The sequence below is a fragment of the Pan paniscus genome, chromosome 17, assembly GCF_029289425.2.
Source record: "Pan paniscus chromosome 17, NHGRI_mPanPan1-v2.0_pri, whole genome shotgun sequence".
NCBI lineage: Eukaryota > Metazoa > Chordata > Mammalia > Primates > Hominidae > Pan > Pan paniscus.
In genome coordinates, this window is record NC_073266.2 from 41,805,279 (window position 1) to 41,822,378 (window position 17,100).

Below are 17,100 nucleotides of genomic sequence, written 5' to 3' on the forward strand. Positions count from 1 at the left end.
GGAGTGTGTCTGCATTGAACCAGCAAGCCTAGGCCAGGTGCCAGATGAAGATGTGACAGAGGGTAACACAAGCCAACATGAGAGTCTCCTGATACAGCCAAGGAGCCTTACCTATGCTACACGACACACTGAGAGACCTGAGTTTGACTTTCTACCTGAGTTTCACGTCAGCTTCCAATGCTTAAGGAGCACCAGGAAGACAAGGGTGGCTGAGGACCCAAAGCCAAGTCATAGATTCGAGGAAAACCTGCCTCTCCACCACACGAACACACAGCAAGGCTCACCTCTACACTCAAACACCAAGTTAGAGGAAATACAGGGGAAGGGAGATCAAGACTTTATCAAAAACGCTACTAAAAAAAGTATGGCTAGATGCAAGGGATCACACCTGTAATCCCAACACTTTGGGAGGCTGAGATGAGAGGATCGCTTGAGACCAGGAGTTCAAGAGCAGCCTGGGAAACATAGCAAGATCCCGTTTCTACAAAAAATACAAAAATTAGCCAGGCGTGGTGGCATGTGCTTGTAGTCCCAACTACTCTGGAGGCTGAGGTGGGACAAAGGCTTGAGCCCAGAAGTCTGAGGCTGCCATGAACTGTGAGCATGCCACTGCACTCCAGCCTGGGCAACAGAACAAAACCCTGTCTCAAAAAAAAAAAAAAAAAAAAAGATAGAGGTACCCAAAGACTAACGTTTACTCTCCCCATACCTCCCAGAACATGAAGAGGTTTATTACAATACCAGAGCCATTTTAGAGAACACGTTTTATTTCTCTGCACATTTGATGCAAGGTTGTGATGTATTGGCCACTTTGCTATACATGGCATATTATGACTTGGCTGCTATGTTGTTTCTTCTTCCTTGAACCATTTTTTCTTCTCTATCGTCACCTGGTTAACTCCTACTCTTTCACATTTCATCTTAGAATTGTCTCCTCCAAAAAGCAAATCCTTCAAGTTCCAGTTCCACACCTCTCCCATGACACCTGCACTTCCACATCCTGGTACCTATTTTGTAATGCAGACTAGTCTGATCTGTTCATCTACTAGACTAAGCTCAATAAGGGCAGGGATCCCATGTGTCTCTTCATCATTATCTCCAGGACACACAGTAAACACTCAAACCTGCTAGGTCAACTGCAATGTCTTCGAGAAGAAAAAAAAATTATCATAATGTATCTGGAATTGGTGGGTTCTTGGTCTCACTGACTTCAAGAATGAAGCCGTGGACCCTCGCGGTGAGTGTTACAGCTCTTAAGGCAGCACCTCTGGAGTTGTTTGTTCCTCCCGGTGGGCTCGTGGTCTCCCTGGCTTTAGGAGTGAAGCTGCAGACCTTCGCAGTGAGTGTTACAGCTCATAAAAGCAGTGTGGACCCAAAGAGTGAGCAGTAGCAAGATTTATTGCAAAGAGCGAAAGAACAAAGCTTCCACACTGTGGAAGGGGACTCCAGCGGGTTGCCACTGCTGGCTCCGGCAGCCTGCTTTTATTCTCTTGTCTGGCCCCACCCATATCCTGCTGATTGGTAGAGCCGAGTGGTCTGTTTTGACAGGGTGCTGATTGGTACCTTTATAATCCCTGAGTTAGACACAAAGGTTCTCCACATCCTCACCAGATTAGCTAGATACAGAGTGTGGACACAAAGGTTCTCCGAGGCCCCACCAGAGTACCTAGATACAGAGTATTGATTGGTGCATTCACAAACCCTGAGATAGACGCAGGGTGCTGATTGGTGTGTTTATAAACCTTGAGCTAGATACAGAGTGCTGATTGGTGTATTTACAATCCCTGGGCTAGACATAAAGGTTCTCTACGTCCCCACCAGACTCAGGAGCCCAGCTGGCTTCACCCAGTGGATCCCGCACCAGGGCTGCAGGTGGAGCTGCCTGCCAGTCCCGCGCCATGCGCCCGCACTCCTTAGCCCTTGGGTGGTCGATGGGACTGGGCGCTGTGGAGCAGGGGGCGGTGCTCATCGAGGAGGCTCGGGCCGCACAGGAGCCCATGGAGGGGGTGGGAGGCTCAAGCATGGCCGGCTGCAGGTCCTGAGCCCTGCCCCGCAGGAAGTCAGCTAAGGCCCGGTGAGAAATCCAATGCAGCGCCGGTGGGCTGGCACTGCTGGGGGACCCAGTACACCCTCCGCAGCCGCTGGCCCGGGTGCTAAGCCCCTCATTGCCCGGGCCGGCAGGGCCGGCCGGGCCGGCCGGCTGCTCCCAGTGCGGGGCCCGCCAAGCCCACGCCCACGCCCACGCCCACATGGAACTCCAGCTGGCCGGCAAGCGCCGCGCGCAGTCCTGGTTCCCGCTAGCGCCTCTCCCTCCACACCTCCCTGCAAGCTGAGGGAGCCGGCTTCGGCCTTGGCCAGCCCAGAAAGGGGCTCCCACAGTGCAGCGATGGGCTGAAGGGCTCAAGTGCCGCCAAAGTGGGAGCCCAGGCAGAGGAGGCGCCAAGAGCGAGCGAGGGCTGTGAGGACTGCCAGCACGCTGTCACCTTTCAATAGGATGTATCCTGTGGGCTAGAGCCACCCTTGTGGCTTGTAATATTTGGGATCCATAACAATTTTAAGAATTTAAAATTCTTATGTCACTTTCTCTGACTCAGAGAGGGCTAGGAGAGACATTTCCTCCAATCTGTGGGGTTCTTCCTAGCATGAGAGCTAGAGATTAATTACATGATAGATAAGAAAGGTTAGCATTAAATAAATGCTAAGAGTAGTGCAGACTCAAAAAGCTACAAAATCCATTCAAAGTTTACCTTTGCAATTAATGTCAGCAATCACTTCATTCCTCGCCATGGTCTCTAATAGTTGTCTTACTTCTTCAGCATTGCCATTTCTGGCATGATGGAGAAGCTGTTGCTCCGCTTCTGTGTTCATTTCTAAATTAAGAAAATAATAACATTGCTATTATCTAAGAACATAATTAGCTTTTAGATATCACCTGCTAATACAGAAAGGGGAAAGAATCCTCATTTTGCAGCTGATAAGACAGACACAACAACTGAATAAATCCGTTGCAGGGTGAGAACTTGAGCCTGAGACCCCTTGCCCTTCTATTATTATTGAAGCAGTACAGGAGACACTTGGGCAAATATCTTAACTTCTTAAGGCCTTAGTTTCCTCATCTGCAAAATACAACCAACCTCATAAGCTGTTTGTTGTAAGATTATGTATGTGAAAGCATTCTGTCAAATACATAGTATTATGCAAATAGTTATTACATTAAAAATTAGACATAAAAGGAAAAAACAAAATTAGAGATAAAGTCAAAGTATGACTTTATTTCCTATACGACCATTCATATAGGAATAGAGTAAGACTAACATGTAAACTAACACATTCAAAACTGTGCAAAAAATCATTTTGAATAGAAACTCATTATAGATAAATGCCCTGAAGTGGCTATATGTAAACAAATTTATTTTTTCTGTCACATTTTCTTATCAAGCCCCAAACCAAATATAGAAAATTACAACCAAATTTCAAGCATTTATGTCAAAATGAGCAAATATTACAAATAGCAATTCCCAGAAGTATGTCATTCTTACTAATAATCAAATAAATAAAAATCATTCAAACACACGTGATATTTTTCATGCCCATTGAATTAGCAAAAATAAAAAAAGACAAGAAACAATGCTGGCATGGGCAGGAAATAGCACTCCTGTAGACTGCTAAAATGAATATAAATGCATACAACTTTTCATATGTTACAGGTGGAGATCAGCAATTTGGCAATATCAAATAAACTTCAAAATTCATATATACCATTTACTTTGTCTAGCAACTCTATTTCTAGAAATCTATCCTGCAAAAACATTTACACAAGGTTTTTTTTTTATTTCAATGTTTATTTTTCCCCTCACTTTTGCTGTCATCTTATACAAGATTATTTTGAAACCATGCTTATAAAGATTACATTATTTGTAATAGTGGAAAAATTAGAAACCACTCCATGTCATCAACAGGGGACTGGTTAAATACATCTTCCAGTGAGGCTAAAAGAGATGGGCTGTATAGGCTGGTGACTGGATGGGTTTTGAAGGCATGGTTTCAAAACAGAGCAGAGCAAACAGCTTGTCTCCAGCCCTCTTGCCCTAATCGGCATTTCTTATGCTGGCAAGCCAGGCTTTACCCTCTATGAGACTTAGCTGGTTATATTCCCTAAAGTACAAGAGAGACACCAGGAGGTCCCAGCAAGTGGTCAAGCCAGGCAAACCTTACAATGAAGTTAGCAGTCAACAGGGCCCACCCACTCTCTCAGTTTTCAATCAACTTTCTAGCTCCCCACTCTTAAACATGAAAGACAAAGACCAAAACCAAACAGGGAAGAAAAGCAACCTAGAGAAAACAAGGTATCAAGGAAAATGTTAAAAAAATAATAACTAATATCCTTAGATAATAAATGACATTCTGTCCTGTAACAAAAACAAGATGCTATTAAAAAAAAATAAAGCTTGAGAAAAAGAACTTTGGAAATAAAAATAGCAAAAATTAAAACTTCAATAAAACAGTTGGAAAATAAGTTGAGAATATCTCCTAGAAAATAAAATGTTAAGAAAATGGGAGATAAAAGATGAATGTTGGCCAGGCACAGTGGCTCATGCCTGTAATTCCAGCACTTTGAGAGGCTGAGGCGGGTGGACCACTTGAGCCCAGGAGTTCAAGACCAGCCTGGACAACATGGTGAAACCACAACTCTACTAAAAACACAAAAATTAGTTGGGTCTGCTGGTGCACACCTGTAACCCCATCTACTCAGGAGGCTGAGGCAGGAGAATCGCTTGAACCTGGGAGGTGGAGGTTGCAGTAAGCTGAGATCATGCCACTGCACTCCAGCCTGGGTGACAGAGTGAGACTTGGTCTCAAAAAAAAAAAGGATGTTAAGAGAACTGGTCCAGGAGGTCAAACATTGAAACAGAAGTTCTAAAAAAAGAAAACAGAGAGACAGAGAAAATAAAGAATTTATTTGGCAGGCCAAGGTGGTAGGATCACTTGAGGCCAGTAGTTTGAGACCAGCCTAATACGGTGAAACCTCATCTCTACTAAAAAAAAAAAAAAAAAAAAAAAAAAAAATTTAGCCAGGTGTGGTAGGGGAGGCCTGTAGTCCCAGCTATATCGGGAGGCTGAGGCAGGAGAATCGCTTGAACCCGGGAGGCAGAGGTTGCAGTGAGCTGAGATCACGCCACTGCACTCCAGCCTGGGAAACAGAGCAAGACACCTTCTTAAAAAAAAAGAATTTAAGGAAGTCTTACAGCATTGAAAGGCCTAATGAGAGCCCAACAATTCTGGAAGATTTCTGATCTACAGACAAAATAGAACCTATGAAAGCACATCATCATGAAATTTTAGAACTTTGGTAACAAAAGATATCAGGTAATAAACAAAAGAGCAGGAATCAGAATGATTTTGACTTCTCTATCACAACATAAGCATCCAAAAGACAACAAAGCAATACCTAAAAGTTCCGGAGGAAAATTATTTCCAACCCCCAATTCTATAACCAGCCAATCAAAAGTAGGAGTAGAATAAGGACATTTTAAAATATACCAGTATGTAAATTTATTTCCCATGCAACACTTCTCAGGAAGCCACCAGGGGTGTAGCTCACCAAAATTAAAAAACCAAGGAAGAGGAAGACATTAGCAAAGACATTAGAAACAGAAAACTAGCAAAGGAATCCCCAGAGTGAGGGGAAACCCCTGATATCTAGCTGTGGGCCTGGCCTAGCTCTTATCCATATTTAGTTTATCTGGCCCACACGCTAAGGATGTTTTGCTGCATGTCCAGCTGAGGGTCCTAATTCCACCCCTCAGAAGTGTTCTCCTTTCACCCACACCTCAGAAATACCTGTGAGCTCAGAGGCAGAAAGTGAAGAGCAGCCTAATCCCCCAACAAATTCCTGGATCCAGGATCCCACATCTGGTCCCTACTACAGCCCTACCAAGCCACCAGCCTGGCTAAGGCCTGTTTCCAGTGCTCGCACAAGGCCTCGCTCAGTAGCTTCCCTTTGAAAGAGCTCTTACAGGCTGGGCGCGGTGGCTCACGCCTGTAATCCCAACACTTTGGGAGACTGAGGTGGGTCTATCACCTGAGGTCAGGAGTTCGAGACCAGCCTGATTAACATGGTGAAACCCCGTCTCTACTAATGCAAAAATTAGCCAGGCATGGTGGCACATGCCTGTAATCCCAGCTACTTGGGAGGCCAAGGCAGGAGAATCACTTGAACTCAGGAGGCGGAGGTTGCAGTGAGCTGAGATTGTGCCACTTCACTCCAGCCTGGGCAATAAGAGCAAAATTCCATCTCAAAAAAAAAAAAAAAGAAAGAAAAGAAAAAGGAAAAAGCTCTTATAAACTCTGCAGGAAACCAAACCCAGGCTCAGGCTGTTTAAAGAAAAAATTATTCAGTGATACTCGTTAAAGCATAAAAGGGAAGACTTTATTCAGGACCCCCGTGGTAGTTACAAGGACCACTGCAAGAGAGTCCTGCAGTGGGGAAGAGAGCTTGAGCTCAACTCTGAATACAGCAAGGACAAGTGGGATTATAGCCAAGGAGCAGGGTCAGGGTCAGTGGGTGGAAAAGTACTCAGAGGAAACATCAGGGGCAAAGGGGATTCTGGGTAAACCAAACTAACAGGGTTGTTGCTGAAGACAAGCCAGGGTGGTCAGACACCACCTGGGGGATGGTGGAGGATGAGGAACCTGATCAGATATCAAGGGTGGAGGGTTCTTGCTAAAACCGGATTTTACAAGGAAGTGCACAGATGGACCTAACAGAAGGTTCAGAAGTCTGATTAAAGTTTGGCCAAGTAAAGAATCTCTGTCATGACTCAGAATCTTATTTTCAGAGTAAATTTCTGGGGGAACTTCATCTAACAGTGATTGTAATGCCCTTTCTTCAGTTTGCTAATCAGCTTTTATATTAATCCCCTCTGCATTCATTCACCTGTTAAAATATCTAATATTTTTTAAATGTTAGCAATATTTATATTCATTGTAGCATTATTTATAAAGAAAAAAAATCAGGACCAGGCACAGTTGCTCACTCTTGTAATCCCAGCACTTTGGGAGGCCGAGGAGGGCAGATCACTTGAAGTAAGGAGTTCGAGCCCAGCCTGGCCAACATGGCAAAAAAACTCCATCTCTACTAAAAATACAAAAATTAGGCAGGCGTGGTGGTGGGCGCCTGTAAAACCAGCTACTCAGGAGGCTGAGGCAGGAGAATCGCTTGAACCCAGGAGGCAGAGGTTGCAGTGAGTAGAGATCACACCACTGCACTCCAGACTGGGCAACAGAGGGAGACTCCACCTCAAAAAAAGAAAGAAAGAAAGAACAAAAAATTAAAGATCCGTCAATAAAGGTTCATTCACCTAATACTATGAAACCATTAAAAATATTACAGAAGACCCAGCCTGGCAACATGGTGAGACCCTATATCTATAAAAATACAAAAAATCAGCTAGGCATGAGGCTGGGCGCAGTGGCTCACGCCTGTAATCCCAGCACTTTGGGAGGCCAAGGCAAGTGGATCACGAGGTCAGGAGTTCGAGACCATCCTGGCTAACATGGTGAAACCCCGTCTCTACTAAAAAAAAAAAAAAAAAATTTAGCCAGGCGTGGTGGCGGGCGCCTGTAGTCCCAGCTACTCAGGAGTCTGAGGCAGGAGAAGGGCGTGAACCCAGGAGGCGGAGCTTGCAGTGAGCTGAGATTGTGCCACCGCACTCTAGCCTGGGCAACAGAGTGAGACTCCGTCTCAAAAAAAAAAAAAAAAAAAATTTGCTGGGCATAGTGGTGTGAGCCTGTAGTCCCAGCCATTGGAGAGGCTGAGGTAGGAGGATCACTTAAGCCCAGGAGGTCGAGGCTGCAGTTAGCCAAGATCATGCCACTGCACTCCAGCCTGTGTAACAGAGACCCCGTCTCAAAAAAATTTTTTTTAATAAAAATATATTATAGAAGAAGCTGGGGGCAACGGCTCAGCACTTTGGGAGGCCGAGGTGGGTGGATCTCGAGTCCAGGAGATCAAGACCAGCCTGGGCAACATGGTAAAACCCCATCTCTACAAAAATACAAAAATTAAGCCAGGCATGGTGGTGCACGCCTGTAGTCTCCGCTACCTGAGAGGCTGAGGTGGAAGGATCACCTGAGCTCAGGAAGTTGAGACTGCAGTAAGCTGAGATCACGCCACTGCACTTTAGCCTGGGCGAGAGTGAGATCCTGTTTCAAAAAAAATAGTAAATGAAAGAAAAAGAAAAAAATGTTTAAATAATTTATAAAACTATGAAATTGCAATATATTGTTAGGACAGATGGTACTTATATAGATTAAGCTCTATATATATTTGCTAAATATCGGCAGAGAAACAGAGGGAAAAGATATCAGGATGTCAACAGTGGTTACACCTTGTGGTGAAATTATGAATGGTTTTAAATGTCTTCTTTGGTTATTTGTATTTTCCAAATTTCCTACAATATAAAGGCATTTTATAACTGGAAAATAAGTTATTAAAGATAAAACCAAAAAAGCTTCATGTCTAATTAATAAGGCATTTATCACAGGGGATTTTTAAATATATTTTCAATCATGTACATTAAACAAGGAGTGATGGTCTAGACTTGCTGGCATATTACACAAAAGGTTTAATATTCTTTTCATGCCTTTAAAGAATGAATCAAAAAACATTTGAAGTATCTTCAAAACATACAAGAAGTTTTTTATAACATTTTCCTTGGATTCTTACTATATTGGGCTTACAGAAAAAAAAGATTAAAAAAATTCTCAAGTTCTGTACAATAAATATGAAAAGGATAAAAATAAATCTATTGGGCCGGGTGCCTTGGCTCACGCCTGTAATCCCAGCACTTTGGGAGGTCAACACAGGCAGATCACGAGGTCAAGAGATCAAGATGATCCTGCCCAACATGGTGAAACTCCATCTCTACTAAAAATACAAAAATGAGCTGGACATGGTGACTCGCCTGTAGTCCCAGCTACTCGGGAAGCTGAGGCAAGAGAATTGCTTGAACCTGGGAGGCGGGGGTTGCAGTGAGCTGAGATCGTGCCACTGCACTCCAGCCTGGTGACAGGGCAAGACTCCGTCTCAAAAAATGAATAAATAATCTATTATCTACTTAAACAGTCCATTATAATATATAAACCATAATAGTTACTCATAAATGCTGGGATTGAAACTAAAATTGACTCAACAAATGTTTCTTGAGTATCTACTGATAATAGGGGCTGTTATAGGCACTGGAGGTACCATGATGGATAATATGGTCCCTGCCCTCCAGAACAGGGCAAACATGCAAACGACAACCACAACATGTGTCAAGTACAGCAATGTACACGGAACAATGGCTGCACAGAGGAGAAGGGGAGTGGCTAGCTCTCTGCCAACATTAGTGATTAGACACAGAGAAAGAAAAATGTAAACTGGTACTTGAATAAGAAGTTCACCAAGATCACAGGGGTGAACAAAATTCCTTGGACACCAGATACATAACAGGGAGATTAACCAATATATGGGATAGAAAATAAACAACATGAGTGAAGATGTGACTCTATTTGGTTGTGGTGAATTTGAGATTCCTGTGGGAAACAGAGATGAAGATGTTCAATAAGAAACTAGCAGGCTGGGCGTGGTATCTCACACCTGTAATCCCAGCACTTTGGGAGGCCAAGGTGGGCAGATCAGTTGAGGTCAGGAGTTGGAGGCCAGCCTGGCCAACATGGGGAAACCCTGTCTCTACTAAAAATACAAAAATTAGCCACGGGTGGTGGCACATGCCTGTAGTCCCAGTGACTTGGGAGGCTGAGGCACAAGAATCACTTGAACCCGGGAGGTGGAGGTTACAGTGAGCTGAGATCATGCCACAGCACTCCAGCCTGGGTGACAGAGCAAGACCCTGTCTCAGAAACAAACAAACAAAAGGGCCGGGGGCGGGTGGTTCATGCCTGTAATCCCAGCACTTTGCGAGGCCGAGATGGGCGGATCACCTGAGGTCAGGAGTTCCAGACCAGCGTGGCCCACATGGTGAAACCCCGTCTCTACTACAAATACAAAAATTAGTCAAGCATGGTGGTGGGCCCCTGTAATCCCAGCTACTTGAGAGGCTGAGGCAGGAGAATCGCTTGAACCTGGGAGGCAGGCAGAGGTTGCAGTGAGCCGAGAATGCGCCATTGCACCCCAGCCTCGCCGACAAGAGTGAAACTCTGTCTCGGAAAAAAAAAAAAAGAAAAAAGAAAGAAAAAGAAAGTAGTTAATTAATAACAGTTTAAGTACAAGAAAGCAGTTGTAGGTTAGAATTTTTTTTTTTTTTTAAGATGGAGTCTTGCTCTGTTGGCCAGGCTGGAGTGCAGTGGCACAATCTCGACTCACTGCAAGCTCCACCTCCCGGGTTCACGCCATTCTCCTGCCTCAGCCTCCCAAGTAGCTGGGACTACAGGCGCCCGCCACCACACCCGGCTAATTTTTTGTATTTTTAGTAGAGACAGGGTTTCACCATGTTAGCCAGGATGGTCTCTATCTCCTGACCTCATGATCCGCCCGCCCCGGCCTCCCAAAGTGCTGTGATTACAGGCGTGAGCCACCGCACCCGGCCTGTAGGTTAGAATTTAAATACCAGCTACGTAGGGGGCTGAGGCAGGAAGACTGCCTGAGCCCAGGAGTTCGAGGCTGCTGTGAGCTATAATTGCACCACTGTATTCCAACCTTGGTAACAGAAGGAGATCCTGTCTCTAAAAATAAATAAATAATAAAATAATTTAAATAGTGGGAGTTATCATCATATAAGTGGTCATTTAAATCAAAGGAATAAGTGAGAACCCTCAATGGGAGAAAAGCAACATTTATTTAAGGCAAAGGAGGCCAGGGAAGAGGAGCTGGCAAAAAACGACCAAGGGTGGAGAGGGGACACAGAAGAGGGTGGCAGCAACCGAAACCAAGGGAGAAATGTGTTTCAGGGAATGGGATGGGTACGAAAGAAAGGGCAAGAAAGACAAGGCCTGAAAACACCAGCTGCTTTGGCAAATACGAGAAGGCCACTGACGAGCTCCAAGAGTATCTCCAGTGGAATTCAGACAGGCAAAAACATAGGTTTTGGTAAACAGAGGAGTGAATGGGGGATAAAAAGGAGACTGCACCAGACTCCTTTAAAGCAACTTCCTTCTGAAGAGAAAGTAACAGCTTCACTTTTAGGATATTAGACACCTGAGCATGTTTAAAGATTGTAAGGCAAGAGCCAGGAAGAGACGCAAACCTTGGTGCTGAGGAGCTGAGGAAGAAGAGAAGCCCAAGAGAAGGATGGCCCTGAAGACCAAGAAGGGACTGCACCAAGGCTGGCGGGCAGGAAAGACGGCAAGGATCATGATGAGGATGGTTAAGGTGCAGGGAGCCAGGGGGAGAGCTCCTATCTGATGACTGCCAATTTCCAGAATAAGAAAAGGGACAGATTTGTAGGTACCTGAGGAGGAGAGAGGACTCTTCCTATAAGACAGGATGGTAGGAGAGAAAAAAAATGGGTCACGGGGTCAATACAGTCATAGAGATTGTTTTATTGTTTTTAAGAAAGAGAAAGGAACAGAGCCAGTTAAATTTCACCAAGAAAAGGAAAAATCAACAACTCACGTTGCCTTGTGCCTAAAGCCCACAGGTATCAGTTTTAAGACAGGCATTTGACTAAAACATATTCTTAAAGCAATTTGGACATTCTCTCATGTTCAAAGCAATTAATACTACATGTTCAAAGCAATTGACATTACATGCATCAGAACTAGTCTAGTTGTGCAGCCCAACCACACTCTAAAGATTTTCTGACTATGAAACTTTAGACTTAACCAAACAAGCAATACCTAGAGGATAAATTCTAAAATGCTAACAAGCATTTTCACTGCTTTTCCCTTATAATCTTTTATAACTTTAGAAAGGAATGGCAGGGGTGGGGAGGAGACTGGCACCTTCTCTTACCTCCTCTTGGAAATGAGTTAATAAAAATGAAGTACAGGCCGGGCATGGTGGCTCATGTCTGTAATCCCAGCACTTTGGGAGGCCAAGCCAGGTGGATCGCTTGAGCCCAGGAGTTTGAGACCAGCCTGGGCAACCTATCAAGACCCCATCTTTACAAAAATACAAAAATTAGCTGGGCGTGGTGGCATGCGCCTGTAGTCAGTTACTCAGGAAGCCAAGGTGGAAAGATTGCTTAAGCCAGGGAGGTCAAAGCTACAGTGAGCCATGATTACACCATTGCACTCCGGCCTGTGTGACAGAGTGAGACCCTATGTCAAAAACATATATATACTTTTTTGAAATATATTTATTTCAAATAGATATCTATTTGAAATATATTTGAAAAATATATATTTTTGAAATATATTTATTTCAAATAGATATCTATTTGAAATATATTTGAAAAATATATATTTTTGAAATATATATATTTCTGAAATATGTATTTTTGAAATACATATATAGATATTTCCTGCACTGCTGGAGTGCAGTGGCACAATCAGCTCACTGCAGCCTTGACCTCCCAGGCTCAGGTGATCCTCTCAACTCAGCCTCCCGAGTAGCTGAGACTACAGGTGCACACACCACCATGCCCAGCTAATTTTTGTATTTTTTTGTAGAGGTAGGGTTTCCCCATGTTGCCCATGCTGGTCTTGAATCCTGGGCTCAAGCGATCCACCTGCCTTGGTCTCCCAAAGTGCTAGGATTACAGGCGTGAGCCACCATGCCCAGCCCAAAAATATTTTTTTATAGCAAAATACTTTCCCGGTGGCTCTAACACCCAGGCACAATAGCACAACTCCAGAAATATCTGTAATTTAAAAATTGAGAAAACCTCCTAAAAATGACAGCAATACTAATTAGATCATTATAATAAAATGATCTTTATATTCCTTTCAGCTACACTACAAAGAAAGAAACTACTAATAAAATGTTTCAAACCAAGGAATAAAGCCATTCATCGCAATTTTTTTTAAAGAGATGGGGACTCGCTTTGTTGCCCTGGCTGATCTCAAACTCCTGGGCTTAAGTGATTCTCTATCTTGGCCTCTCAAAGCACTGGGATTACAGGCATGCGCCACTGCACCCAGCCCACAATTTCTTTTCTCATCTAAGAACCATCCACTAAATGTGGACTGAAAGTCCACTGCTGTCTATGTAGACTTGAATATCTAGAATGCCCATGAGTATCTGAAACCTTAACCCTTAGTGAACATTCAGGTAGTTATGCCACCCTCAGGTGTCCAACATGACAGCCACCAGAAGCTGCAGTTTCCCTGTTGCCACCAGGCCTGCATCGCCTTCCCTAATTCCAATACCACACAAGGGGATGAATCAATAGCCAATGACTTGAAGGCTTACCACATTCTAGGCATTGTTCTAAACTCCGATGACACTAATGAATAAAACCAGGCCTTACACTAGGAGAACTTTTAAATGTTATAAGGAAGACAAGTGTACAAATAAACTACTATCCACATTTCTGGAGAGTGGTCTGACTTGCTCTCTCCATCTCCAATATCACCTAGAGCTCCTTGATAAGTCCTCATGGCAACCTGCCACAATATATGAGTCTACGGGTATCAGTGTGGTCATTTATTTTGCTGTCCCTAGACTGTAAACTCGATGAGAACAAGTGCCTCGTGTCTATTCTGTTCCCCTATTATATCCCTAGCAAGGTGCCTAGAACACAGTAGGCAACCAAATATTAGTTAACCGGATGGATGGATGGGCGGATGGATGAGGACTTAGTCCTTTGAAAACAAAGTAATCCAGTATCCCTATAGGGAGGTCTACAGGCAATGCCTTACAAAAGGTATATCTAGTGACATAAAATTAACAGTTTTTTTTTTCTAATAAGCCATGGGAAACACATTTTTAAAAATTTGTACTGCCAGACCCAGTGGCTCACACCTGTCTGTAATCCCAGCATTTTGGGAGGCCAAGGCGGGCAGATCACCTGAGGTCAGGAGTTCGAGAGCAGCTTGGACAACATGGCGAAACTCCATCTCTACTAAAAGTACAAAAATTAGCCAGGCGTGGTGATGGGCACCTGTAATCCCAGCTACTCAGGAAGCTGAAACAGGAGAATCGCTTGAACCCAGGAGGTGGAGGCTGCAGTGAGCCAAGATCGCGCCATTGCACTTCAGTCTGGGCGACAAGAGTGAGACTCTGTCTCAAAAAAAAAAAAAAAAAAAAAAAACCAAAAATAACAAAAAAGGGAGAAATTGTTTAAAACACCCCCCCACAGATTATTGAGGTTGATAACTACTTTCTTAATTTGATGCATCTTTAATTTGTAAACTATTTAATTTCCATTAATTTCTGACTAAAAGGTACCTTTAGAAGAAACTTCAAGATTGATTTTTTAAAGAATCATCCAAATTCATATGTTGAACAGATTTTTTAAAAACATTCTTCCAAATCATGAGAGCTTATTCCAGAAAAGCGCTTTGTCTCTGATGTTTAAGCCAAAAGAAGAAGATAAGCATTCCCAAATGCAGCTGGTCACAATGGATTGCAGCCATTTCTATCAGCGCACATGGTATTTTTCAAGACCACTTTTCAGCTGCTCTTCTCACATTCACGCAATTCCAAGCTCTGTTTTTAGATTAATGAGATTTTCATGGCCATGAGAATGTTTTCCAGGAAATAATTAGATGGAAAACATTTTGAGCTTCAAAAATCAAGAGATAGGAGACCATTTTTGCCTTATGTTTTCTCTCCTCCAAGGTCCACTAGGGAAAGTTAGACTTCTAATTTTTAAATTCTTTTGAGGAAAGAAAATTTATATTTTGTTGCCTTATAAATATCATAAAATTACTTAAACTGGTGACCATACTTGATAGTCTATGCCACTGAATCCCCACTTAATATAGTAGATAAGTTCTATGGCCCCAACAGTTCTGAAATATTGACAAAGATTTTAAAACTTAACAACTCCAAGGGCGATGACTTGTTAAATTTGGTTGGAGTCTATTATTTTATCATTTGAACTGCTTGCTACTTTTCTTTAAAATTCCAGCTTAATATCTACAGAATTGGCCAGGTGCGGTGGCTCACGCCTGTACTCCCAACATTTTGGGAGGCCAGGGAGGGCAGATCACTTGAGGCCAGAAGTTTGAGACCACCCTGGCCAACATAGCGAAACCCCATCTTTACTAAAAAATACAAAACTTAGCCAGGTATGGTGGTGCATGCCTGTAATCCCAGCTACTGGGGAGGCTGAGGTACAAGAATCACTTGAACCCAGGAGGCAGAGTTTGCAGTGACCCGAGATTGCACCACTGCAGTCCAGCCTGGGTGACAGAGTGAGACTCTGTCTCAAAAAAATAAAATAAAATAAAATAAAATAAAATAAAATAAAATAAAATAAAATAAAATAAAATAAAATAAAATAAAATCTATAGAACCAAGATAGAAAATTCCTACAGAAATCAAAGATAATAAAATTCAACAATAAGAGCCAATTCACCTGAGTGCCAGAAACTGAAAATATTTAACAATGTGCCCTTTTCAGGAATAGAGTTCTTAAAGGTATTAGAAAAGTTAAAATCTCAGACATCCAGGCTCAATTCACCTAGTCATACATATAACAACATGCAATTGTAAATCTTAAAACATCAGAGAAGTATGGGGGTTCCTCAAAAAAATTAAACACATAATTACCTATGATCCAGCAATTCTACTTCTGGGTATATACCCAAAAGAACTAAAAGCAAGGAATCGAACAGATATTTGTATTCCCATGTTCATAGGAGAAGTAACCTAAACGTCCATTGACAGATGAATGGAAAAACAAAATGTGACATATACAAGGGAATATAATTTAGCTTTTAAAAGGAAGGATGGGCGTGGTGGCTCATGCCTATAATCCCAAGACTTTGGGAGGCCAAGGCAGGCGATCACTTGAGGTCAGGAATTCGAGACCAGCCTGGCCAACAGACCACGGAAACCCCACCTCTATTAAAAATACAAAAATTAGCTGGGCATGGTGGCACATGCCTGTAATTCCAGCTACTGGGGAGGCTGAGGCAGGAGAATCACTTCAACCTGGGAGGCAGAGGTTGCAGTGAGCCAAGATCGTGCTACTGTACTTCAGCCTGGGCAACAGAGTGCGACTCTGTCTCAAAAAAAAAAAAAAAAAAAGTCATTAAATTAAAAAAAATTGAAATCCCGAATATTGTGTTTCTCATTTTCCATGCTCCTGCTCTCCAAATTTCAGCAGATTCAGGTAACTTTTTGGCCAGGTGCAGTGGCTCACGGCTGTAATCGTGGCACTTTGGGAAGTTGAGGTGGGCAGATCACCTAAGGTCAGCAGCTCGAGACCAGCCTGGCCAACATGGTGAAACCCCGTCTCTACTAAAAACACAAAAATTAGCCTGGTGTGGCGGTGCGTGCCTGTAGTCCCAGCTACTGGGGAGACTGAAGCACAAGAATGGCTTGAGCCCGGGAGGCAGGGGTTGCAGTGAGCCGAGATCCCACCACTTTGTACTACAGCCTGGGCGACAAAGCAAGACTCTGTCTCAATCGATTGAGGAAGGAAATTCTGACACATGCTAGAACATGGACAAACCTGGAATACATCATGCTAAGTGAAATAAATCACTCACAAAAGGACAAATATTGTATGATTCCACTTAGATGAGACAGCTAAAATAGTCAAAGTCATACAGACAAAACATAGAATGGTGGTTGCCAGTGGCTGGAGAAGGGAGGAAGCAATAGGGAGTAATGTTTAACAGGAACAGAGTTTCAGTTTGGGATGGAGGAAAAGGTCATGGGGATGGACAGTGGTGATAGCTGTACTACAATGTGAATGTACGCAATGCCACTGAATAATACACTTAACAATGGCTAAAACAGGCCAGGTGTGATGGCTCATGCCTGTAATCCCACTGCTTTGGGAGGCTGAGGCAGGAGGATAGCCTGAGGCCAGGAGTTTAAGACCAGTCTGGGCAACACAGCAAGACCCCAGTCTCTACAAAAAAAAAAAAAATTAATTACCAAATGTCATGGTGCGCACCTATAGATCCAGCTACTTGGGAGGCTGAAGCAGGAGGACTACTTGAGCCCGGGAGTTCAAGGCTGCAGTGAGCTAAGAC

The 17,100-nt window shown here is 43.4% G+C and overlaps 1 protein-coding gene across 9 annotated transcripts in view; it reads right to left on the reverse strand.

Annotated features, from left to right (window-relative positions):
- Positions 1-17,100, reverse strand: part of OSBPL1A (oxysterol binding protein like 1A) — a 263,701-nt gene that overhangs the window by 211,042 nt on the left and 35,559 nt on the right. For all 9 annotated transcript variants that reach the window (XM_063597233.1, XM_063597232.1, XM_063597235.1 and 6 more), the window contains one exon: positions 2,748-2,870. In XM_063597233.1, coding sequence (XP_063453303.1) covers positions 2,748-2,870 — 123 coding nt within the window. The remainder of the gene's footprint in view (positions 1-2,747; positions 2,871-17,100) is intronic.